Below are 24,663 nucleotides of genomic sequence, written 5' to 3'. Positions count from 1 at the left end.
GTACGATCACAGCTGACAGCAGCTTCAACCTCCCAGGCTTAGGTAATCCTTCTACCTCAACCTCTGGAGAAATGAATTTGTCTGGGCTTTTGTAGAAATTTTATGCATTAAAATATTTGACAGTTTAATTGTGTTATGTGATGTTGATGTGTGCAATGAAATAAAAATCTCTCATGAGCAGGCTTTAAAAAACAATACTAGTTATGAACTTTGGTTTGGCTTTTTAAATGTATTATCCCTTTAAATGAAACTACCCAATCAGATGGAATAATTGATGAGAATAGTCAGAATTCAAATGCTCTCACAACTCTACCCTTTATTACAAGATTTTAGGTGACACACACAAAAAAACCCCACCAAAATCCAATAAAACCTAAGTGATATGGAAGCACAGGGAAGTGAATAATTGCAAAGTAGAATTCTCCAGAAAGTGGACTGTGTTTTAAGTGTATGTAAAATACCGCCATTTATTGAGTATTTGCAGCATTTCCTGTGCTGTCTTATCCTCACAGTAACCCTGGTGATACTCCCCTGACACCCCCATTTTACAGGAGAGCAAACTAATACCCAAAAATGTTAAGGTGATGTGCCAAATAATGGAGGACCCAAAATTTCTAGGTCAGTCTGGCTTCAGAATTTGTTAGTTTCCTTATACCAGATTGCTTCCCTGTCTATTTTAGCCACATTTTGATGAAATTCTTTTTGTTTTTAAAGATGTATCATAAATAAAAGCTTTTATTGATTATTCAAAATCATCATGAGCATTAGTTGTGATATGCTACATACAAGTGAAGAAATTAGTATAGGTAGTGCCCTGTGGCATAGAAGTATAAGTGACAGTAGGGAGTAACTCTGCAAATCGTTTTCATGCAAATGATTTGCCTTTCTCAGGCAAGTAAAGTCAAATGGGTTATTAAGTTAATTAGAAACTATAGCACAAATTATCTAGTGATTTAGTGAATTGAAGACTAATATCAAGAGCAAAACAATCCTCTTTGTTGGTGTCCGCATCTTTGGCTCATCAGTGTGATAGAAGCAGTGGACTTTCATTAGTCAGATTCGCTCATTCCTTTGTTGTTTTCCAGCAGGTGTAAATGACAACATACATCACAATTTGAGAATTTGTGTTACCTTTTTTGGGGAATTGACTAACTTTGAAGGCCTGCAATCTTTTTAATCAACAATGACATTTCTATGATTAAGATACTAGGCAGCAATATTTTTCAACCTCAAGACAATTCTTGATCCAAAGAAAATTAAAGTTTTACTTAATGGTATATTATTGATAATCTTGGGTAATGTTTATATGATAGAACAGTGTTTTCATGAAATCTTTTGAATAATAACATTTTACATTCTGAGTAATAATGCACTGGTTGAGTCAGCAAGGTAACAAATACCTAGAGAATAGGAGGGTAGAAAATTGTATTTAATAAAAAATACAAACCCTTTTCATTTAGGTGATGGATAGGCCAGCCTTACTATTTGAAACACCTGTTATATTGAAGGTAGCGAGTGATACCAAAAAAACCAAATGCCTTTTACTCTATAAATGCATGAATTGCTTAATAGAACACAACAACAAATGTGCCACCTTGGAAAACTCTAGATAATTTCTAGTCGCCAAAGGTTTTACTTTATGGGATTTTACAGCATTAGCACATGTAAAAACAGGCAACTTTTGTTTATTTTCTGAATCTAGTTCACTGTTGCCAGAATAGAAGCTAAGTGTCTAAACTTTTACTAGCTTTCAGAGGACAGACTGCTTAGAAATGGCATCTATGAAATTACATTGTTTCAGACAACTGCATTTGCAGTGTCATTTAACTTGTGTCGGAAATAGGAGCTGATCGTGTTGGAGCACCACTCATCTAAAAGATCATTATGATAGTTTAATTTAGGTGGGAACATCTTATGACATTGCTGTCATAGTATTAGGTGACTTAAAATATGCAAGTGGCTTGAGTGGCAGTTCTTTCTAAAAATTGATTTTATATTTTATGTTTAATAGATGAATCAGTATCATGAAGATATTTCATGTTCGTCCATTCTCCCCATCAGTGTTTCTCCATTAAGATTAAGATTTGGTTTTTATATGTCTGACTTTTACTTTTCTTTAGGGGAAGATAGACTATAGATTTATTATTATTATTTTTTTTTGAGACACCGTATTCTCTGTGTCACCCAGGCTGGAGTGCAGTGGTGCAAACATGGCTCACTGCAACCTTAACCTCCTGGGCTCAAGTGATCCTCCCACCCTAGCCTCCTGAGTAGCCAGGACTACAGGAATGTGCCACCATTCCCGGCTAATTTAATTTTTTTTTTTTTTTGTAGAGACAGAGTCTTGCAATGTTGCCCATGGTGGTCTTGAATCCTGGACTCAAGGGGTCCTTCTGCCTTCATCTCTCAAAGTGTTGGGATTACAATGTTGACCTCTCAAAGTGTTGGGGTATGAGCCACCATACCTGGCTGGCTATAAATCTTAAGATAGCTTTATTTTTATACCATTTTCTGTGGCTCATAATAGGATTAGCTGATTTATCCACAGAATTACTCCACAACTGCACTTGATCTAGTTGTTTTGTAGTGAGAAGGTGCTTCAGAATATCTAATTTGATATACCATCAGAAGCAGAAAACTCAGTGACTTTAAAAGTCACTTGGTTCTTTACAATTTACTATTTTGTTCTGCACAAATCTGTTTGTTATGGTTTGTTTCTTTTTTTAAAATAGTTTTCAGGTTTTTTTGTACGTCTCTGATCATTTAAAACATATTTTACATTCTCTTTAATATTGTTTAATATTGATTTGTTTGTGCCAACTCTCACTCATAGTGAATTTTTGCATCTCAGTTTTGGAATCCTTGATTGCAAAGTTATCGTTAGTGTGACCTGTATTTTCTTTTAGAATCTCTTGTAGCCTTGGGTTGTAGGAATGTTCTAGTGATGGTTTTGCATTTGCATTTGTCGGGTGTCCAGTTCTGGACCTATTTTTTTCTTAATTTCTGAGTCCCAGTCTGTATTGGTAGAATAAATTTGGACCCTAAACTCTTCCAAGGTAAACAGCTCTAGATGACTTTTTTCACTTTATCCAAAGCTTAGGCAGAGCAAGTAAGCTTCTTTGTACTGGTAGATTTTTTTCTTTTTCTTTTTTTGGGGGGTGGGGCAGGGGGAATGCATTGTTCTTTCTAGTTCGTTTCATGCAGGGCCCCAGTTAGAATCCTGCATTATTAGGGTATAAGGCTTTATATCCAGTCTCCATGTGAATGTTAAGCCCCAAGCTCCCAGGTTAAGGAGATCAAAAACCTCACTCATCTTTCCTTTGTTGCAAGGCCAGATCATATACTCATGCACTTAACTCTCTAGTTTTTGGTTTCTTCTTTTCTGGGCCTATACATTTAAAATATCTTTCAGTATGCCTAGTCTTTCTTTTTTGTTTATTTATTTATTTTTTTGATACAGTCTTGCTCTGTCACCAGGAGGCAGGCTGGAGTGCAGTGGCGTGATCTCTGCTCACTGCAACCTCCACCTCCCGGGTTCAAGCAGTTCTCCTGCCTCAGCCTCCCAGGTAGCTGGGACTACAGGTGCCCACCATCACGCCCAGCTAATTTTTGTATTTTAGTAGAGACGAGGTTTCACTATGTTGGCCAGGATGGTCTCGATCTCTTGACCTCGTGATCCACCCGCTTTGGCCTCCCAAAGTGCTGGGGTTACAGGCATGAACCACCGCGGCTGGCTCATGCATGCCTCGTCTTTCTAGATGTTTTAATGATGGGCTTTCTGCTTTTCGTTTATTTTGCTCAGACTACCCTTTATTTGATTCCTCTGCTTTGGAAATGATGTTTAACCGTCGCAAAATACCTGCTCTCTAAAATAAAGGTAACAGACTATAAAAGAGACAGAATTTTTCTTCCATTTTTCACAACCAACCACAAGAGTCAATTTTTTGGAAGTTGGTGTAGCTGATCTATGACACTGTGTTTTCTAAGGAGCCATACTCCATATTTTGCTCTTTGCAGCAGCTGTTGAATTTTTAGCTTTGAGGACCACCTCATTCCCAGCTTGAACTGCTGAGCTTTTCTTACCCTGATGATAGGAAGAGTGTTCGTGTAAGTGTTCAGAATAGTTTTACTGTTAGCTGTAGGCTAATTAAAGCTAAAGTGAGTGAAAGGAGAATTAGAGAAGGAAGAATAGGATTGATTACCTTCTTATCAACTGAAGGTTTGGTGTGATGATTAATACCTCAGTTGCAAATTGCACTAAATGATTGAAATTCAAGTTAATACTTATAAATTATAAGACCATATAATATTTGTGCCTTTTTCCTGTATCTCTGTTGCTACATTTATAAAAAGTTAGTGATTTAATTGTGCTGCTTATATTTTTGGTGTCTATTAATATGAATAATGAGTATGCCTTATCAGGTGACATAATTTAATAGGATAGCAGTACCAACTTTTGGAAATCTGACTGCTGTGGTTTTTAGTGTAAAATGGAAGGAAAGTTTAATTCCTTTTGTTAACATTAGGCTAAGTGAAATTTTGTTATCAGTTTAAAAATATCTACATTTTTGCTAAGTGTTTTCTCTACATTTTGATAACTTCATATTCAACATAAGAGAAGTTTGGGTTTAAACAGATATTCCTGTCCATATAAGCTTACATTCTGTGAAGGAGGGACATTAATCAAGTAATCATGTAAACACGTGTACAAACTGTGAAAAGTGCAATGAAAAAAGGCTTACTTGGCTTCGAATACAAAGTAAATGTACCCTGTGAATATAAAGTTTCATTAATATTTTGGAAATCAGGCCAGGCGCGGTGGCTCAAGCCTGTAATCCCAGCACTTTGGGAGGCCGAGGTGGGTGGATCACGAGGTCGAGAGATCGAGACCATCCTGGTCAACATGGTGAAACCCCGTCTCTACTAAAAATACAAAAAAAATTAGCTGGGCATGGTGGCACGTGCCTGTAATCCCAGCTACTCGGGAGGCTGAGGCAGGAGAATTGCCTGAGCCAAGGAGGCGGAGGTTGCAGTGAGCCGAGATCGCGCCATTGCACTCCAGCCTGGGTAACAAGAGCGAAACTCCGTCTCAAAAAAAAAAAAAAAAAAAAAAATTTTGGAAATCTAAGTGATATAAGTAGAAGTTAGTAAAATTAAGCTTACTTACAATTTTACTTTTGATTAACAGTATAATTTTATATATAATTTGAAACACGAATTTTTAAAACTGTTCATTGTGGAAAAATTAAAAAATGCACATAGCAGAGAGAATAGTACTTCGAATCCCCATGCATCTCTTACTCTGCTTTAACTGTTTCCGATATGCTGTGATTTCTCTTCCTCTCTTTTCAGTAATTTAAAGCAAACCCCAGATGTCATTTCACCTCTGTGTATTTCAGTATGTATCTCTAATAAATAGATTTTTAAACATTTAACTATAATATTGTCATACCTATCAAAAAATCATAATTTTTAATATCTATTGCCAAATTTGTGTTTAATTTTTTTTTGTTTTATTTTCTCAGAAATGGCTTTTTTGTTTGTTTTGTTCAAATTAGAATACAAACAGGATGCATACTTTGGAATTGGTTGATATTTCTCCTGAGTGTCTGTTAATCTGTATCATTTCTTCATTTCTCTACCTTGTTCTCCATTTTTTCCCTTGCTGTTTATTTGTTGGACTGTATTATTTGCCTTATGAAACTTTCTACGTTCTGTATTTGGGTTTCACTCGATTCAGGTTCATTTGGCTGGGGGGACGAGAATACTCTACTGATGATGCTGTGTGGTTCTGAATGCATCACATCAGGACACATGTCCTATTCCTGACTTTTAATGTTACGATCAGTGGTTCAATTTCGATGTCATCAGCATTATGCATTAATTATAGTTCCCTATAAATTTTACCTAATGTTTTTAGTAACCACCAATGATCAGTGCCTGGAATCTACTTCATTAGGGGCTGCAAAATGAAAAGTTTTCCATTCTGTCGTTCATTCTTCTTTTTAATTGTGATTGCTATGAAAGATTTTTGCTTCATTGTGTGTTTGATCATCTTGCAATACAGTCCACGTAGGGAATGCAGGATAGAGACTTGACTTTCATTTTTCATTATCCGAATGAGTTGGTACCCTAACAGTGCAGAAGATTACCCATTAAGTTTTTTCTTTCAGTGTTACTACAGACTCATGTATTTTAATTTATTGTACGTGTTCAATTATAGATATAATTCTTTTGGTCTTTAGATTATCCCATTTTTGACAGTTGGGAGGCCTAAAGTGCATAGTTATATGATATTTGACATGACTCCGATAGTTGTTTGATAGTTTCCTTGTTTTCAAGCCCAAGGTGTCCTGCCCTCACCTTGTATATCTCTTGCCCCCATCCTGGAATTAACTAATTTTCCCAAAGAACCCTGGCCAAAAGTTGGAAATATTAATTAGACACCTCAATTTTAAGGGTAAGGATACTAAGTTTACTGGATTATCATGGTTTCTTTTATCATATCCCTTAAGCTAGTTACGTTTCTTTAGGTTTTTATAAGAAATATTTATTGCCTTGTTTTTAATATGTGTCTTTACTCTTATGAACTCATCTTTGGGGGAATAATCTGTTGAATTCAGAATTTAGAGAGACTCTAAGACTTTTTTTTTTTTAAGAGACAGGGTTTCACTCTGCCTCAGGCTGGAGTGCAGTGGTGTGATCACAGCTCATTGCAGCTTGAAACTTCTAGGCTCAAGAGATCCTCCTCCCTTAGCCTCCTGAGTAGCTGGGCCTGTAGTTGTGTGCCACCATGCCCAGCTAACTTGTATTTTTTTGTAGAGATGACGTCTTTCTATGTTGCCCAGGCTCATCTTGAACTCCTAGCCTCAAGTGATCCTATTGCCTTGGCCTCCCAAAATGCTGGGATTACAGGTGTGAGCTACCACACGTGGCCCCTAATACTTAATTTGATAAGTTATTTTTGGTTTTTACTTTTTAGGTTACAGGAATTAACTGTTTGTTCAGAAGACAATGTTGATGTCCATGATATAGAATTGTTACAGTATATCAATGTGGATTGTGCAAAGTTAAAACGACTCCTGAAGGGTAAGTTTAAATGTATAATACATCTGAAAAAAATCACTAGGTCAAAAACCAGTATCATGAATGTACTAATTATATTAATTGTGCTGAACTAGACCATTAAACTGGATTTTATAATGACATGTCCTTGTGAAATAGCCAGTAATACATATAGTTAACTAATTTTTGAATCTTTGAAATATAGTAGAGAAAATGAGCATTTTAAATCTTGGCAATGGAAAGTTTCACTTAACTACAATTTTTGTTTTCAGTAAAGAGAATGCAAGGGTGCTGTTTCATTTTTCTGGAATTTCTCTCAAGGGTGGCTATAGATTATAGAAGCTATCTGTTTAGCTATTATAGTGCTTTAAAAGCTCATCTGTAGTAGGATATCAGTTTCATTGCAGAATGGAACAAGGAGATTGTGATATTATGGTGAGAGGATTAATTGAGCCAGGGATTTCATTTCTGACATTGCTGTTTTCAACTCTCTGACTGACTTTACAGCATTACAAAGTCCCTTGACCTTTCATTGCCTAGTTTTGTCTCCTTGTAGAACGTGTCAGTAGTAGTACTTGGGGATATTATAACAGCTAATATGTGACTTTAAAGCTTTGGAAAGTACTTTACATGATTATGTGGATTGAAATAAACTATCAGAAGGAATTGTGAGATATTCTGTGGTAAGCAATAATGTGTTAATGTCAATCAAACATCAATGAGTATTCATAACTTGAGTAGGAATACCTAAATTTCATTTTACAAAAAATGTTTTTTAGTTTTTGGCATTATTAGCCCTGGATAATTTAGATATGAAGGCTTATAGTATACATAGTGTACAGTTTACATATATTTTTATTTGTGTCTTAAGGAATTTATTTGTAACTTAAGGAATTTTTATTTGTAACTTAAGGAATTGTCAAAGATATTTGTAATATCTGATGTAGAAAAGATTGAATTATATTGACTTCAAAAATGTCAGTTTTGCAATGTAATTTTCAAAATACCTGGTTTTGTTTTCTTAATATTTGCTTTAAACTCAGTAACTATCTCACCAGAGTTGTAAAAAACTGATACCTAAATAGAGGAGTAATATAGAGCTGTGTTCCATTCATATTACCCTTATTCATAATTTCTGATTTTAGGTCATTACCACTGCGAAACCAAGCAACAGTTAAATCAGTATTCAGTAACTTTAATAAAGGAAAAAAAAAGGGATGATTTTAGCTGTTATGCCAAGATAGGAACATGCAGACAACAATTATTTTAGATTAGAATAAACCACCATTCAATTCATAGTTGAGATTTAATATCTATCATTAAGTGTTGAGCAGTTGAGGAACTGAATGGTAAAATTTGGAGATCTCTATGAATTAAAGTTAAGAAGTATTAGTGAGATTTTATGATTTTTCATAACTATTTAGTGATGTTTTAGAAATAAGTTCAGGTTGCCTGTGAATAGTTGTTTAAAACAACAGTTTTCTTAGAAATGTTCAATCCATAATAATTAATTGAAATAGTTCTTCTGCTCAAATAAGATAAACTAATCGAATGTGTGGATAAATGACTTTCTTTTTTACTGAATTAACTTTTTCCCATTGAATGCTGCAGCTTCTTCATGAATATAAATTTAGAGTATATGCTGATAAATATATAAAGTATAAAACCAATATTAAATAGACCAGCAAAAGATGGCTCTTGGTGACGGTGGTAAAAGGAATGGAAACTTTCGATAATAAGTAAAGGTAGTAATGTGTTTTAAACTCAATTCAACAAATGTTTGTTGAGAAACTATGTATAAGAAGCCATGCTAAATGCTGGGATTACACAAATCAATAAAATAGTCTGTCCCTAAGGAGCTCATATGATGGTTTATGAGACAAATAGTATCATTATCAAATTATTTGTGAAAAAAACTATGATAAACTCAAACAGGGTGAGTGTAAAGTGAGAGGGGAAGTATGTATTTGAGGGGATGGTAGATGAGCAAGATGTGAAGGTACAAGAATAGGTCAGATTGTTTTAGTAAAAATATGGGCAGGTGTGATGGCTCACACATGTAATCCCAACACTTGGGAAAGCCGAGTCAGGAAGATTGCTTGAGCCCAGGTATTTGAGGCCAGCCTGGGCAACATAGACCCCCATCTCTACAAAAATAAAAAATAAAAATATTACCCAGGTGTGGTGTCACATACCTGTAATCCCAGCTACTTGGGAAGCTGAGGTGGGAGGATCACTTCAGCTCAGGGAGGAGGTTGAGGCTGTAGTAAGCCATGATCTTGCCACTGCATTCCAGCCTGGGTAAGAGAGCGAGATGCTGTGTTTCTCTCTCCCCCTTGATAGAGCTACTTGTATATAGATATGTCTATCTATATGTATATATCAGATATATCTAATATATATATCTCTCCAGATAGATAGGTATATTGATCTGTATGTATATATCAGATACATCTATCTATCTATATCCAGATATGTAGATATATCATATACAGATAGATATATCGAGAGAGAGAAATATCTGTTACATTTTCAGTCTGTGCTGGCCCTTGCACTGTGCAGTTTGCGTGCCTTTTCTCATCCATCCTTACAGTAACACTGTGAAGCAGCACTAGTATTAATATTATCATCTCCTGTGGATGAGAAAACTGAGGCTTAAGTACATTTCCAAAGTCACAGAGCTAGTAATTGTTGGGTAAAGACTGAGTTCACATCTGCTAATCTCTAGAACCAAAATAGTTGACTGCTGCACTGATGTGCTTATGCATTATGAAGCTTTATTTTAGTGGCCATGGGAAGTGATAGGCTTTAAGGTGGGAAATACCTTAATGAGTATTTTATTTTAAACATAACACTTCGCTTGAAATTTGCAGGATGGCTGGGTAGAGGGTTACCTGAACTTCTTGGACTTGGTTATGCAGTAATGTAAGTGAGAAATCATGAGAATTGTGAAGATCCAAATGGAGTAGGGTAGGGTGGGGATAGAGACCAGTAGAATACATAGTATTTGGTAGTCAATTTAGATATATGAGGTTAGAGAGATACCACCAAATATTCCAGGATAAGCTAGTTAGAGCAGAAAAGGGAAGGAAAGGTTGATGGCATAAGAGAGGGTTTGACCAGGAAAATGGTAAATTCAGTTTTAGATCTACTGAGTTTGAGATATTGGTAGGATGTCCAACAAGAAACTTGTAGAACTGAAAGATACTTACTTTGGTATTCAGAATAGATTACAGTATATAACACATTTAAGATGTCATAAAGGTGAAGTTGATGAATGTAGGATAGCAAAAAGACTAAATAGCATTGTGAAGTGTAATGTCATTATTTTAGAAATCAATGGAGTGTGAGAGCAAAGAAAATTCAAAGGGGCATTTTGAAAAACTAATTTGGGGAGTAAGTTACTTATTTGCAAGTCCAGGAAAAGGAGTTGTTTCTATCTTAGACAATTACATAGATGTAATAAAAAACCTTTATCCCTTCCTTAAAAGTCAACAGGAGAAATTTGTTGCCAAGGGACTGTTGCCAGTAAAATAGTTTATAGACAGGTCATCTTTTCCATACATAAATCTTCTTCTAGATGTAGACAATAAACATATAGAAGAAATTAAAATACTCAATACATTTATATGGAGAAATGTTTACTGTTAGTTGCATTAAATGAATTCTACTGTTTTGAACAATCCAATTAACAAAATAAAATGAACATGCTTTTATGATGACAAAGATATGATGAAGGCACTTTTGTATGCTGCTTGGTGATAGCAGCATTTGGCCTGACCCTTCTGAAAAGCAACTTGGTAGTCTTTATTAAGGACCTTAAAAATATTCATCTCTTTGACTGGACACTTCTAGAGATTCCTCACCTTAAATAAACAATGTTGTGGAAAAAGATTTTGATATAAAAGCATTCATTAATGTTCTTTATAACAGTGAAATATTGGAAATAACTTCAATGATAAAACTGGAAAACATTCAGATAACCAGTGACTTAATACAGTGACTTAAATATTCTGAGGGACCTCAGAGCATACTGAGAAGACCATGGCTTTAAAGCCCAATTCAATCATTTATTAGATCTGTAACTTTAGACACACAGTTTGCTCATCTCTAATATTCTGAAAACATTAAGATTCCAAAAGAATTAAGTATATCATACTAAAAATACATGGTATGTTGTAATTGTTTATGTAATAGTTACTGTTACATATAGAGCCATCAAAAATAGACTGGGCACAATGGCTCACGCCTGTAATCCCAGTACTTTGGGAGGCTGGGGTGGGTGGATCACAAGGTCAGGGGTTAGAGACTAGCCTGACCAATATGGTGAAACCCCGTCTCTGCGAAAAATACAAAAATTAGCCAGGTGTGGTAGTGTGCACCTGTAATCCCAGCTACTGAAGAAGCTGAGGCAGAGGAATTGCTTGAACCTGAGAGGTGGAGGTTGCAGTGAGCTGAGATCATGTCATTGTACTCTGGGCAACAGAGCAAGACTCTGTATCAAAAAAAAAAAAAAAAAAAAAAAAAGTATGAAGAATTTTTAGTGATTTAGAAAAAGTTGATACTATGTAAAGTAAAAAGAACAGGTTTGGTATAGCCTATATGATCTCAGTTATGTTAAATATATTTGTCTTCATGCATAGGAAAAGTGATGGAAGGAAAACCACACCAGATGTTAACTGTGATTGTCCCTGAATGATAGAATCATTGATGGTTTTTAAAATTTCCCTTAAACACTTGTGCTTTTTTTTTTCCTTTTGAGACAGAGTCTTGCTCTGTCACCCAAGCTGGCGTGCAGTGACATAATCACTGCAGCCTTGAAATCCTGGACTCAGGCTATCTTCCCACCCCTGCCTTGCAAAGTGCTGAGATTATAGGTGTGAGCCACTAGGCCTGGCCCTGTGTGTGTGTTATACTTTTTTTTTTTTTTTTTGAAAAAGCAAGTTGTCATTAAAAACAAAACACAAAGGAAAAAGCTCACAGTCATTAACATTCAAAGCATATTTGCTGTTTATGGAATTTTTCTTTCCTAGCAGACATAACTATCAAGTTTTAGGTTTAGGTATCTTTTCCTTTGTTTTATGTGTCTTTACCTTTCATTGCTTACAGATAATATTGGAGCAAAAGTAATATGTAAGCAGAAAGTTATTTTGCTCTGAGTAGTATTTGTGTTAACTTATTCTAATTTTTAAAAATTGTGTTTTTTTTTGTTGTTTGTTTCAGAAACAGCATTTAAATTTAAAGCCCTAAAGAAGGTTGCACAGTTAGCAGTTATAAATAGCCTGGAAAAGGTAAGTTACAACCTCTCTGGTATTAAAATTTTGCTTTTGGTGATAAAATTTGCTGTGTTCGCATTCTGAATCAAAAAGTCATGACTTGAGTTATAGTAGTATCAGGTTAATTTTTAGGAAGAATACATTGTAATATTACTATGAAGGAAGTTAGAAGCTTGTGACATTTATTGTATTACAAAAGATCACTGCTTTCATATAAACATATGTTTCATTATTTATAGGCATTTTGGAACTGGGTAGAAAATTATCCAGATGAATTTACAAAACTGTACCAGATTCCACAGACTGATATGGCTGGTAAGGATAAGATTGATTTTTCGTTGTTGTTGTTGGTCTTTTCGATGCCTACTTGTGACATAAAAACCTATCATTTTCCAAGTTATTTTTGTTACAAAGGTGGTTTTACATCTTGTCACCTGGCATCAAATAGAAAATACTGTTTTTCTCTTACATTTCCAAATTACACCCAACCCATTTCCTTTCCTTGGAGCAAATAGATGAAGAAGTTTGAAATGAAGGTCAGATCTTTAGAGTTGTGATGGGAGAGGATATTTGACTCTTTCTTGTAGAGAAGCACATGCTCTGAGGCTTTCTTTTGTATTTAGGGAGATGTGTATAAAGTAGTAATACTGTATTCTTACTTATAATATAAGAATTCTTAGGGACACAACTGCAAAGCAGAGAATACAGACTCCTGGAGAACTTTGGTAATTCTCTTCGGGAAGCTGTTCAGTCTTTGTTGCTTCCCTGCACAGTGAGACTGGATTACATGAGCATCCATTCTGAAATGTGGGCTTTTCCAGGATAGATCAAGATAGCTCTTCTAACACATAGACAGTGTAACATTGGTTGCCTACTTATCAGAATGCCTTTGTGAGGTTGCTTAAATGAAGTTCCATGTTTATCTTTAAAAAATCTTGCCTGTGGGTTTTTAGATAATGTCAGCTTTTAGTTTAATGCTGGGGATTTTGTTCTTATCTGATAATGTCATTTAATATATTTTTCATGTAGAATGTGCAGAAAAGCTATTTGACTTGGTGGATGGCTTTGCTGAAAGCACCAAACGCAAAGCAGCAGTTTGGCCACTACAAATCATTCTCCTTATCTTGTGTCCAGAAATAATCCAGGATATATCCAAGGATGTGGTTGATGAAAACAATATGAATAAGGTAAGAAGAGCAAAATTATTTCCATTATATCTAGATGGGAAGCAGTTTATTTTACTTAAGATGTGTATTACTAAACTATTTTAGGGGACCATTTAAATTATCATTTTAGGTCTCTTTGTTTGATAAACTTAGAAGAGACATACTCATACATACTTTTATTTGGCAGAGGGATAAATAGTATCGCTCAATGATCAAAGATTTAAAATAATCCCTTTGTTTCATTCTTTTGTCTGAAAAAACTAAATGATAACTCTGTTACCATTAAATGTAGTTTCTCTAATATTTACTGCAAGGATTGCCCCGCTTCACTTTATCACTTTTATAAAGTGTGATTTGCATGTACTTAGGTATGTGTCCACATGTTGCTACTGAAAATTTAACTTATTTATTTAGAGATGGAGTCTCCCTCTTATTGCCCAGGCTGGAGTGCAGTTGCACATCTTGGCTCACTGCAACCTCCACCTCCTGGGTAGCTGGGATTACAGGTGCCCGCCACCATGCCCAGCTAATTTTTTGTGTTTTTAATAGAGATGGGGTTTCACTATGTTAGTCAGGCTGGTCTCGACCTCCTGACCTCAGGCAATCCACCCGCCTCGGCCTCCCAAAGTGCTGGGATTATAAGCGTGAGCCACCACGCCTGTCAGAAATGATCATTTTAGGTATTTTAGAACAGTTTTCACAGAATTTTGCCAGGAAGGTAAGGCTTTTGCATATTCCATCTATAGTGAAATTGGCACCATGACAACTGGTAATTCTAGGAGGCTCTTACAGTTTTTTAAAAATAATCACCTAAGGGATTGAAACAACAACAAAAAAGAACCATGTATTAATCTTATGGTTTTAGTGAAATTTCAGTATGCAGTTTATTTTGCAAATAAGTTTTTTTTCATTTTTGGCTGCTTTCGGAGAAATACTTTTAGCTGACTAAACATGGGATGGGTTCCTGCATGGTTTGCCCGTGGTTGAAGATGTTCAGAATCAGCGCAATGATTTATTATTTTGTAGAAGTATTGGATAAGGAATTTATACATTAAAGGGTAAATAAATGAACCAGGTAATCCTTAAAAGAGTCTGTGATTGTATGTTACTCCACTTAGGTGTATATCCCAACTTTTCCATTAAAAGGACAACATTTTTCATGTTAGATTGTTTTGGAGCCCTTCAAAATAGGTGTGATGGTAAATACTGGCAACTGCCTCAGGGGAGGCCATCACTGTTACCTCAGGCAGCGCAATCAACTTGATTGTATTGAAGGATACAAAGTATTGATCCTGGGTGTGTCTGTGAGGGTGTTGCCAAAGGAGATTAACATTTGAGTCTGTGGGCTTGGAAAGGCAGACCCACCCTTAATCTGGGTGGACACCATCTAATCAGCTGCCAGTATATAAGCAGGCAGAAAAATGTGAAAAGATAGTCTTGCCTAGCTTCCCAGCCACATCTTCCTCCTGTGCTGGATGCTTCTTGCCCTCAAACATCAGACTCCAAGTTCTTCAGTTTTGGAATTCAGACTGACCCTCCTTGCTCCTCAGCCTGCAGATGGCCTATTGTGGGACCTTGTGATGGTGTGAGTCAATACTTAATAAACTCCCTTTTATAATATCTATTCTATTAGTTCCGTCCTTCTAGAGAACCTTAATACAGATTTTGGTATAAGGAGTGGTTCCAGAGGAAAAGAATATTAAGGATGGAGTTCTTTAGTTGGTTTGGGGCTTTCTGGAGTTGGCTGCTTAATATGGTTAGACCCCAGAATGCTAAGGTCTCTACTTCTAATACTGTGGAGAACACTTATAGTCAGCATGAACTGTTTAGAGAGTTAAGCAAAATAAATGCATTTGACACTCCTGATTCACCACTCCTGAGAGGCAAGGAGTTTAGTGCTTCTATACATAATGCCTTTGACTATATGTGGAGAACCAAGGAACATGATGAAGCTGGTTGGTTGCTCCTAAATTCAGTGGACAAAGAGATGAAAGAAAATGATGAATTCAGGGATTCTATGTCCTGGCTTCAGAAGCAGATACTGAGCCTCAAATCTGCTAAGATTGCCCTGAGTGAGAGTCTTATCTCTTGTAGCGAAATAACTGAAATTGTGGAAAAACAGATACCAGCTCTTATCATGCAAGTGGCAGACCTGCAACAAAAAGTACATGCACAGCCTCGTCAGGTGTCTACTGTTACAGTGAGAGCATTGAGTGGAAAAGAAGGGTACCCTGCAACTTAGAATAGGGACATGTGGGAGGATCCTGATGAAGCTGGGGACACTGAGCTTGTAAACGCTGATGAAACTTTTTTGCCAGAAGAAGCAGCTTCCCCATCCCCAATAGTGGCAACATCCTCTCCTGGAGCCATGTTGCCATCAGCCTTTTCACCTTTGTCTGAGGAGCAGTGATGGCCTCCCCTGAGGCAGTTTTGAGGCAAAATAATGTTGATTTTCCTCAGGAGCCACCCCCAAGCTCCCTGTTTACTTCTAGACCTGTAGCTAAAGTCCTGGCAGGCCCCTAGAGGTGAGGTTGAGAGTGTAACCCATGAAGAGGTGCACTACACATGAAAAGAACTGCTTGAGTTTTCTAATTTATATAAACAGAAATCTGGAGAACAGGCATGGGAATGGATATTAAAGGTGTGGGATAATTGTGGAAGGAACAGAGTTGGATTGGGCTGAATTTATTGATTTGGGCCCACTGACTAGGGACTCTGCATATAATGTTGCAGCTTGGGGAGTTAAAAAATGTTCTAATACAGGCGTCCCCAAACTTTTTACACAGGGGGCCAGTTCACTGTCCCTCAGACCGTTGGAGGGCCGCTACATACTGTGCTCCTCTCACTGACCACCAATGAAAGAGGTGCGGCGGGGGGCCGGATAAATGGCCTCGGGCTGCATGCGGCCCGCGGGCTGTAGTTTGGGGACACCTGTTCTAGTAGTTTATTTGCTTGGTTAGCTGAAATATGGATTCAAAGATGACCCACTGTGAGCAAGGTGGAAATGCCTGATCTCACTTGGTTTAATGCAGAGGAAGGGATCCAAAGGCTTAGAGAGATTGGGATGGTGGAGTAGATTAGTCATTTTAGACCTCCTCCCAGCTGGGAGGGTCCAGAGGATATATCCATGACCAATGCCTTGTGAAATAGATTTGTGAGGGCAGCATCTGCATCTCTGAAGAGCTCTGTGATTGTTCTTCTCTGCATGTCAGATCTAATTGGGTACCGCAGTCACTCAACTACAAAATTTAAATACAGTGGAAATAATTGGATCCCGAGGTGGCAGGAGCCAAGTGGTAACATTTGACCATCAAAGGCAAGGTGGATGTAGCTACCATAATGGATAGCGCAGGCAAAGTGGCAATCAGAATAGTCTTACTCGTGTAGTGCTCTGGCACTGGCTAATTAATTATGGTATTCCTAAAGATGAAATTGATAGAAAGCCTAGTGCATTCCTAGTTAATTTATACAAGCAGAAAACTTCTAGGTCAAATGGACAGAAGACCAAATTGAATTATAAAAACAGAGAATCATGACCCCTCAATCAATTTTCAGACTTGAGCCAGCTTACAGACCCAGGACCCCTTGAATGAAGTGGGGGTTGGGTCCCTTTGAGGAAATACCCCACTACATTACTGACAGTTTATGCAGTGAATCTTTTTCCCATCCTTTCCCAATGAGACTTCCAGCCTTTTACCAGGGTAACTGTGCACTGGGGAAAGGAAAATGATCAGACCTATCAGGGACTACTGGACACTGGCTCTGAGCTGACAGTGATTTCAGGGGACCCAAAATATCATTGTGGTTTTCCAGTTAAAGTAAAGGCTTATGGAGGTCAGGTAATTAATGGGGTTTTAGATCAGGTCTGACTTAACAGTGGGTTCATGGGGTCCCTGGACTCATTCTGTGGTCATTTTCCCAGCGTCAGAATGCATAACTAGTGTAGACATACTTAGCAGCTGGCAGAACCCCCACATTGGCTCCCTGACTGGTAGGGTGAGGCCTCTGCAACATGGACTTCCACTCACTGAGTCTTACTTGGCGATGACCACTGCTGAGTGCCCAATTTGCCAGCAGCAGAGACCAACACTGAGCCCTCAGTGTGGCACCATTCCTCGGGATGATCAGCCAGCTACCTTGTGGCAGGTTGATTATGTTGGAGGGCAGAGGTTTGTACTCAGTGGAATAGAAACTTACTCCAGATATAGGTTTGCCTATCCTGCATGCAATGCTTCTGCCAAGGTTACCATCCGTGTGCTCACAGAATGCCTTAGCCACCATCATGGTGTAACACACAGCATTACCTCTGACCAACGCACTCACTTTACAGCTAAAGAAATGCAGCAGTGGGCTCATGCTTATGTAATTCACTGGTCTTACCTTGTTCCCCATCATCCTGAAGCAGCTGGATTCATAGAACAGTGTAATAGCCTTTTGAAGTCACAGTTACAACGCCAACTAGGTGACCATACTTTGCAGGACTGGGGCAAAGTTTCCAGAAGGCTATGTATGCTCTGAATCAGCATCCAATATATGGTGCTATTTCTCCCATAGCCAGGATTCACTGTCCAGTAATCACCCCTAGTGATGCACTAGAAATTTTTGCTTCCCATTTCCATGACATTACCTTCTGCACCAGGAGACACAGTAATGATTCCATTCAACTGGAAGTTAAAATTGCCACTTGGACACACTTTGGGCTCCTCCTACCTTTAAGTCAACAGACCAAGAAGGGAGTTACAGTGTTGCCTAGGATGATTTACCCAGACCAACAAGATGAAATCAGTCTCTACTGCTCCACAATGGAGGTAAAGAAGAGTATGAATGGAATATAGGAGATCCTTAGGGTGTCTCTTAGTATTACCACACCCTGTGATTAAGGTAAATGAGAAACTGCAACAGCCCAATCCAGACAGGACTACAAATGACCCAGACCCTTCAGGAATGAAAGTTTGGGTCACTGTACCAGGAAAAAAAAAACAAAACCACCTACTGAGGTGCTTGCTGAAGGTAAAGGGAATACAAAATGGGTAGTAGAAGAAGGTAGTCATCTACACCAGCTAGGACCACATGACCAGCTGTAGAAATGAGGATTGTCATTGTCATGAGTGTTTCCTCTTCCTTTTGTTAAAAACATGTTTGTGCATGTATACACCTGTACTAAGAAAATATCCTCATTTTATTTCCTTTTTCTTTTATCGTATGACATAAGATTTATTGACTTCATGTTAGCATTAAGTATTGTTAACTTTTAGTGTTTGGGTTGGGGATTGGTGCGTTTTCAGTTGTATGAAGGATAGTTGTATTATGTTAGGCATAATTATGACCTTATTATCTTTATTTGAAGATTATGTATGATCTCAGGAGATGTGTATGTGTTCAGGTTGACAAGGGGTGGACTTGTGATGGTTAATACTGAGTGTCAACTTCATTGGATTGAAAAATACAAAGTACTGATCCTGGGTGTGTTTGTGAGGGTGTTGCCAAAGGAGATTAACATTTGAGTCAGTGGGCTGGGAAAGGCAGACCTATCCTTAATCTGGTTAGGCACAACCTAATCAGCTGCCATTGCAGCTAGAATATAAGCAGGCAGAAAAATGTGAAAAGAGAGAGACTGGCCTAGCCTTCCAGCCTACATCATCTTCCTGTGCCGGATGCTTCCTGCCCTCCAGCATCAGACTCCCAAGTTCTTCAGTTTTGGAACTTGGACTGGCTCTCCTTGCCCCTCAGCCTGCAGATGGCCTATTGTGGGACCTTGTGATTGTATGAGTTAATATTTAATAAACTCCCCTTTTTATATATATTCCATTAGTTCTGTCCCTCTAGAGAACCATGACTAATACAGTAGGGTTTTTTTTGTTTGTTTGTTTCTGTTTATTGGAAGAATATAGATAAAAAGCTATAAATTCAAAAGTACTCTTTGAGTGAATTTACATTTTTGTAATCACAACTGCAACTTTCCAAGTGTTTATTGGTTATTTGTATATTTTCAGGGAATTGCTAATTTTTCCATTAAATTATTTGTCTTTTATTGATTCGTAAGGGTATATGTGTACATTTTTACTTGGTTTTATTTTTAAACTTTGAGTTCTTTTTGCTATGTAGATGTTTAAAATTTGCATGTAGTCAACTCAGCGTTCTTTTCTGTTTCTAGCTTTTTTGGTCAGACCTATCTTCCCACAAGATATTCACTTTATTGAGATATAATTCACATATCATAAAATTTACTTTTTAAAGTGTAAAATTCACCTTTTTAAATAAGTGTGAAATCCAGCGAGTTTAGTACATTAACAAAATTGTGCAATCATCACCACTCTTTCTGTGCAGAACATTTTCATCTTCCCAAAAAGAAAGCCGTTAGTAGTCACTCCCCGTTCCTCTCTCCTTGCAGCCCTTGGCAACCACTAAACTAGTTTTTTGTCTCTATGGATTTACTTATTCTAGACTAGACATTTCATATAAATGGAATCATTCAGCATGTCACCTTTTTGTCTGGCATATACCAAGATTTTGAAAGTATGCTTTTTAATTTTTCTCTTATATTTTCTAGATTTAAAAGTTTAGATTTTTAAAATCTTTCTGGCTTAAAAAATATATATTTACAAAAAAATTAGTTGGACATGGTGGCAGGTACCTGTAATCCCAGCTAGTCGGGAGGCTGATGCAGGGAGAATTGATTGAACCTGGGCGGTAGAGGTTAGAGTGAGCCAAGATCGCACCACTGCATTCTAGCCTGGACGATAGAGCGACTCTTGTCTCAAAAAAAAAAAAAAAAAAAAAAAAAAAAATTTTTTTTAATGTATTCTCACCCTTTTCTACTCACATTCCCTCTGAGCTAATTAGTGTTATTGGCTCAAGTGTATCCTTCCACTCACATCTACTTACCCATACAAACATTCAAATGCAAAATACGCATGCATACGTAGGGTAGTCGTGGTTATATTTTAAAATGAAATTTTTATGCACATTACTGTGCATCTTGCTTTGTTTATCTAAGAAAATATTTTAGCTCTTTGTCAAAACAGTTGATAGAGATCTAACACATTCCTTTCAATATTAGGTAACATTCTGTATACTAATGAGCCTCATTTACTCAACTATTTCACTGTGAATGGGTGGATATTCAGATGTTTTCAGTTTTTTGACATTATAGCTAAGGCTTAAGTAAATAGTTTGTTCATATATTCTTGTTAACTGATGCTCTTAATTCTATAGACAAAAATCCCAAACCTAGGGTTTCTGTGTCAAGAACATTTGGATTTAAAATTTGTAGTAGTAGCCGGGTGCAGTGGCTCATGCCTGTAAACTTTGGGAGGCCAAGGCGGGTGGATCACAAGGTTAAGAGATCAAGACCATCCCGCCAACATGGTGAAACCCCATCTCAGTGAAAAAGTAAAAAAATTAGCTGGGCGTGGTGGCGCACTCCCAGCTACTCGGGAGGCTAAGGCAGGAGAATTGCTGAGCCTGGGAGGCTGAGGCAGGAGAACTGCTGAACCTGGGAGGCAGAGGTTGCAGTGAGCCAAGATTGTGCCACTGCACTCCAGCCTGGCACCTGGCGACAGAGAGAGACTCTGTCTCAAAAAAAAAAAAAAAAAAAAAAAAATTATAGTAGTTATTACTAGATTTACGCTCCCCAACAGTTGTAGCAGGTCACAGTTTCATTCCCACTGAATTAGACTGCCTATTTTCCTGCATTAAAAAAAATCAGGATTAGCTGTTTTCTTTAAAAATTTTGCCTCACTAATAAGGTAAGATAGTATCTCATCTCAAGTATTCTTAACCTTCTCCTTCAGAGGTAAACTGTGTGACATGATGATATGTTAATAACCTTGATTGTGGTACTCATTTTAGAATGTATGTTTATCAGAACATCATGTTGTACACCTTAAATACATACAATTTTTATTTTTCAATTATACCTCAATAAAGCTGAAGAAAAGGTCATTCAGAAAGGAAGCAAACAATAGATACTAGCATTAAAATTGCATTATAAATTTTCAATCATAGACTGATAACATAAGATTAGGAACAAGAAAATGTATGTATAGATTTTAACATTTATATGTCAATATTAATACGTAGATACAAATGTTGAAGGCAAGTTACAATCTTTAAGAAAATGAAAATTAGGTTATGTACCTATAATATTAAAATAAAAATTGCACAAAGTTATATACCTTCACTCAGGGATATATACTCGAGTATACATATTATTTGCCCAGGCTGGAGTGCAGTGGCACGATCTCAGCTCACTGCAACCTCAGCCTCCTGTGTTTAAGCAATTCTCTGTCCCAGCTTCCCAAGTAGTTAGGTTTACAGGTGTGTGTCACCACACTTGGCTAGTTTTTAAGTTTTTAGTAGGGACAGGGTTTCACCATCATGGACAGGATGCTCTTGAACTTTTGACCTCATGATTCATTCACCTCGGCCTCCCAAAGTGCTGGGATTACAGGCGTGAGCCACTGTGCCCAGCCAAACTTTTTGTATATTAAGAACAGTAATCCTACATTTTTAGTCTGTAAATATTTTTCTAGTCACCTGTTTCTTTTGACTATAGTATCTTTTTTTAAAAAGACATATTTGAAATGTACAAAGAATGTAACAGTTTCCCATAATTCTGTTAACATTTTGCTACATTGATCATCTTTTAAGAAATTTATATATATGTCAATGAAAAGACTATAAAATATTTTAACAGATTTATTCTGAACCAGATATGAGTGCTCATAGCCTGTGACACAGCCCTCAGGAAGTCCTGAGAACATGTGCCCAAAGTGGTTGGGGGACAGCTTGGTTTTATATATTTTAGGAAGGCATGAAACATCAATCAAACACATTTAAGAAATACAGTGGTTTGGTTTAGAAGGACGAGACAACTCAAACTGGGTGCTTCCAGGCTATAGGTAAATTTAAACATTTTCTGGTTGACCTAAAAAGGTGCCTGGCTCTTAGTTGATTATCTCCTGGATCTGGAAAGGAAGGAAGGAAAACAAAGGGAAAAGGGATTCTCTGTAGAATGTGGATTTTTCCCACAAGAGACTTTGCAGCGTAATTTCAAGGTATGGCAAGGAAATATATTTTGGAACTAAATATTTTTTCCTTTTCTCGTAATATTATACCAGAGTCAGAGTGAAAAGTAAGTCACGATATATAGGGTCAAAAAAAACCCATCTGATGAGAATTTACAGATTGTAGGGCATGACTCCTCAGATTCCTTAGGCAGGAATTTGGGCAAGATAAAAAAATCAGAGCTTAGTCCTTATACGGCTTTTAAAACTTGTGAACAAGGAATACTTGCATAAATTCTCACTTAATTGTTGGCATACAGTCTTAGGTAGTATTGTCTCATAATCCTTTTTTATTTTTGTAAAATCAGTAGTATCACCTCTTTCTTCTTTTCCTTTCATTTCCTTTCTTTTGCTTCTTTCCTTTTTCCTTTTCTCTTTTTCCTGTTCCTGATCTTAGAGGAAAAACTTTCAGTCTTTCACTGTTGTGTATGTCATTAGCTATTGGTTTTTAATATATGGCTTTTATGATGTTGAGGAAATTTCCTTCTACCTCTAGCTTGAGTGTTTTTTATCATGAAAGGTGTTGAACTTTGTCAAGTGGTTTTTCTCCATGGATTCAGATGATCATGTGGAGTTCCTTCTCTATGTTATTAATGTGGTATATTACATTGATTTTTTGTTGTTATTGTTAAACCATCTTGTGCTTCTGGAGTAAGTTTCACATGGTGTATTATCCTTTTAATATCCGGCTGATTTTGTTGAGTTTTTCAGCAATATTCCCAAGGTATATTGGTCTCTGGTTTTCTTGTAGTATCTTTGGTGTTGGTATCAGGGTAATGTTGGACTCATATAACTAATGGAGAAGGATTCCCTTCTCTTTAATTTTTTGGAAGTGTTTGAGAAGGATTCTTCTTTAAATGTTGGGTAGAATCAACCAGTGAAAGCTATCTGGTCCTGGCCTTTTCTTCAGGAGCTTTTTGATTACTGATTTGATCTCCTTACTAGTTATAGTTCTATTTAGATTTTCTATTTCCTCATGAGTCAATCAATGTTTGTAGAGCATGTGTTTGTAGGAATTTGTACATTTTGTCCAGGTTATCCAAATTGTTGGCATACAGTCTTACATAGTATTGTCTCATAATCCTTTTTTATTTTTGTAAAATCAGTAGTATCACCTCTTTCTTCTTTTCCTTTCCTTTCATTTCCTTTCTTTTGCTTCTTTCCTTTTTCCTTTTCTCTCTTTCCTTCCTCTTCCCCTTTCTTTTCTTTTCTTTTTTTTGAAATGGAGTCTTGCTCTTTCGCCCAGGCTGGAGTGCAGTGACATGATCTTGACTCACTGCACCTCCACCTCCTGAGTAGCTGGGACCACAGGCATGCTCCACCATGCCTATGCAATTTTTGTCTTCTTAGTAGAGACGAGCATTTCACCATGTTGGCTAAGTTAGTCTTGAACTCCTAACCTCAGTGATTCACCTGCCCCAGCTTCCAAAGTGCTGGGATTACAGGCGTGAGCCACACGACTGGCAATGTCACCACTTTACTATCTGATTTTAGTAATTTGGTGTTTTCTCTGTGTCTCTCTCTCTCTTTTTTTTTTTTTTTTTTTTTTTTTTTTGGTTAATTGTTCTACCTAGAGTTTTGTTGATTTTGTCAACTTTTTCAGAGAATCAGCTTCTGGTTTTGTGATTTTTCTCTATTGTTTTTCTGTTCTCTGTCTTCACTCTAATCTTTATTATTTTCTCCTTCTACTAGCTTTGGTGTAGTTTACTCTTTTTCTAGATCATTGAGGTGTGCGGTTAGGTCACTGAGTTGAGAACTTTCTTATTTTTTTTTTGGAGATGGGAGTTTCACTCTTGTTACCCAGGCTGGAGTGCAATGGCGCGATCTTGGCTCACCGCAGCGTGAGAACTTTCTTATTTTTTAATGTGTTTACAGCTATACATTTTTCTTTTAGCCCTGTATTCACTGTATTCTATAAGTTTTAGTATTTTTTGTTTTCATTTTCATTTGTCTTAAGATGGTTTCTAATTTGTAACTCTTTTTCTTTGATCTATTGGTTAAGATTCACAAATTTTCGCATATTTGTGAATTTAAAAAAAAATTTTGTTTATTTTCTTTGCTGAACTGCAAGAAATTTTTAGTTTTTCA

At 36.9% G+C, this 24,663-nt stretch overlaps 1 protein-coding gene across 8 annotated transcripts in view; it reads left to right on the top strand.

Annotated features, from left to right (window-relative positions):
* NF1 (neurofibromin 1) overlaps nt 1-24,663 on the top strand; it is a 304,993-nt gene that overhangs the window by 93,181 nt on the left and 187,149 nt on the right. For all 8 annotated transcript variants that reach the window (XM_074388406.1, XM_074388407.1, XM_074388405.1 and 5 more), the window contains exons 5-8: nt 6,983-7,089; nt 12,289-12,356; nt 12,581-12,656; nt 13,371-13,528. In XM_074388406.1, coding sequence (XP_074244507.1) covers nt 6,983-7,089; nt 12,289-12,356; nt 12,581-12,656; nt 13,371-13,528 — 409 coding nt within the window. The remainder of the gene's footprint in view (nt 1-6,982; nt 7,090-12,288; nt 12,357-12,580; nt 12,657-13,370; nt 13,529-24,663) is intronic.

Source organism: Saimiri boliviensis, chromosome 17 (assembly GCF_048565385.1).
Source record: "Saimiri boliviensis isolate mSaiBol1 chromosome 17, mSaiBol1.pri, whole genome shotgun sequence".
NCBI classification, from domain to species: domain Eukaryota; kingdom Metazoa; phylum Chordata; class Mammalia; order Primates; family Cebidae; genus Saimiri; species Saimiri boliviensis.
The sequence above is the reverse complement of the archived record's forward strand: the minus strand, read 5'-3'. Positions and strand labels throughout refer to the sequence as shown.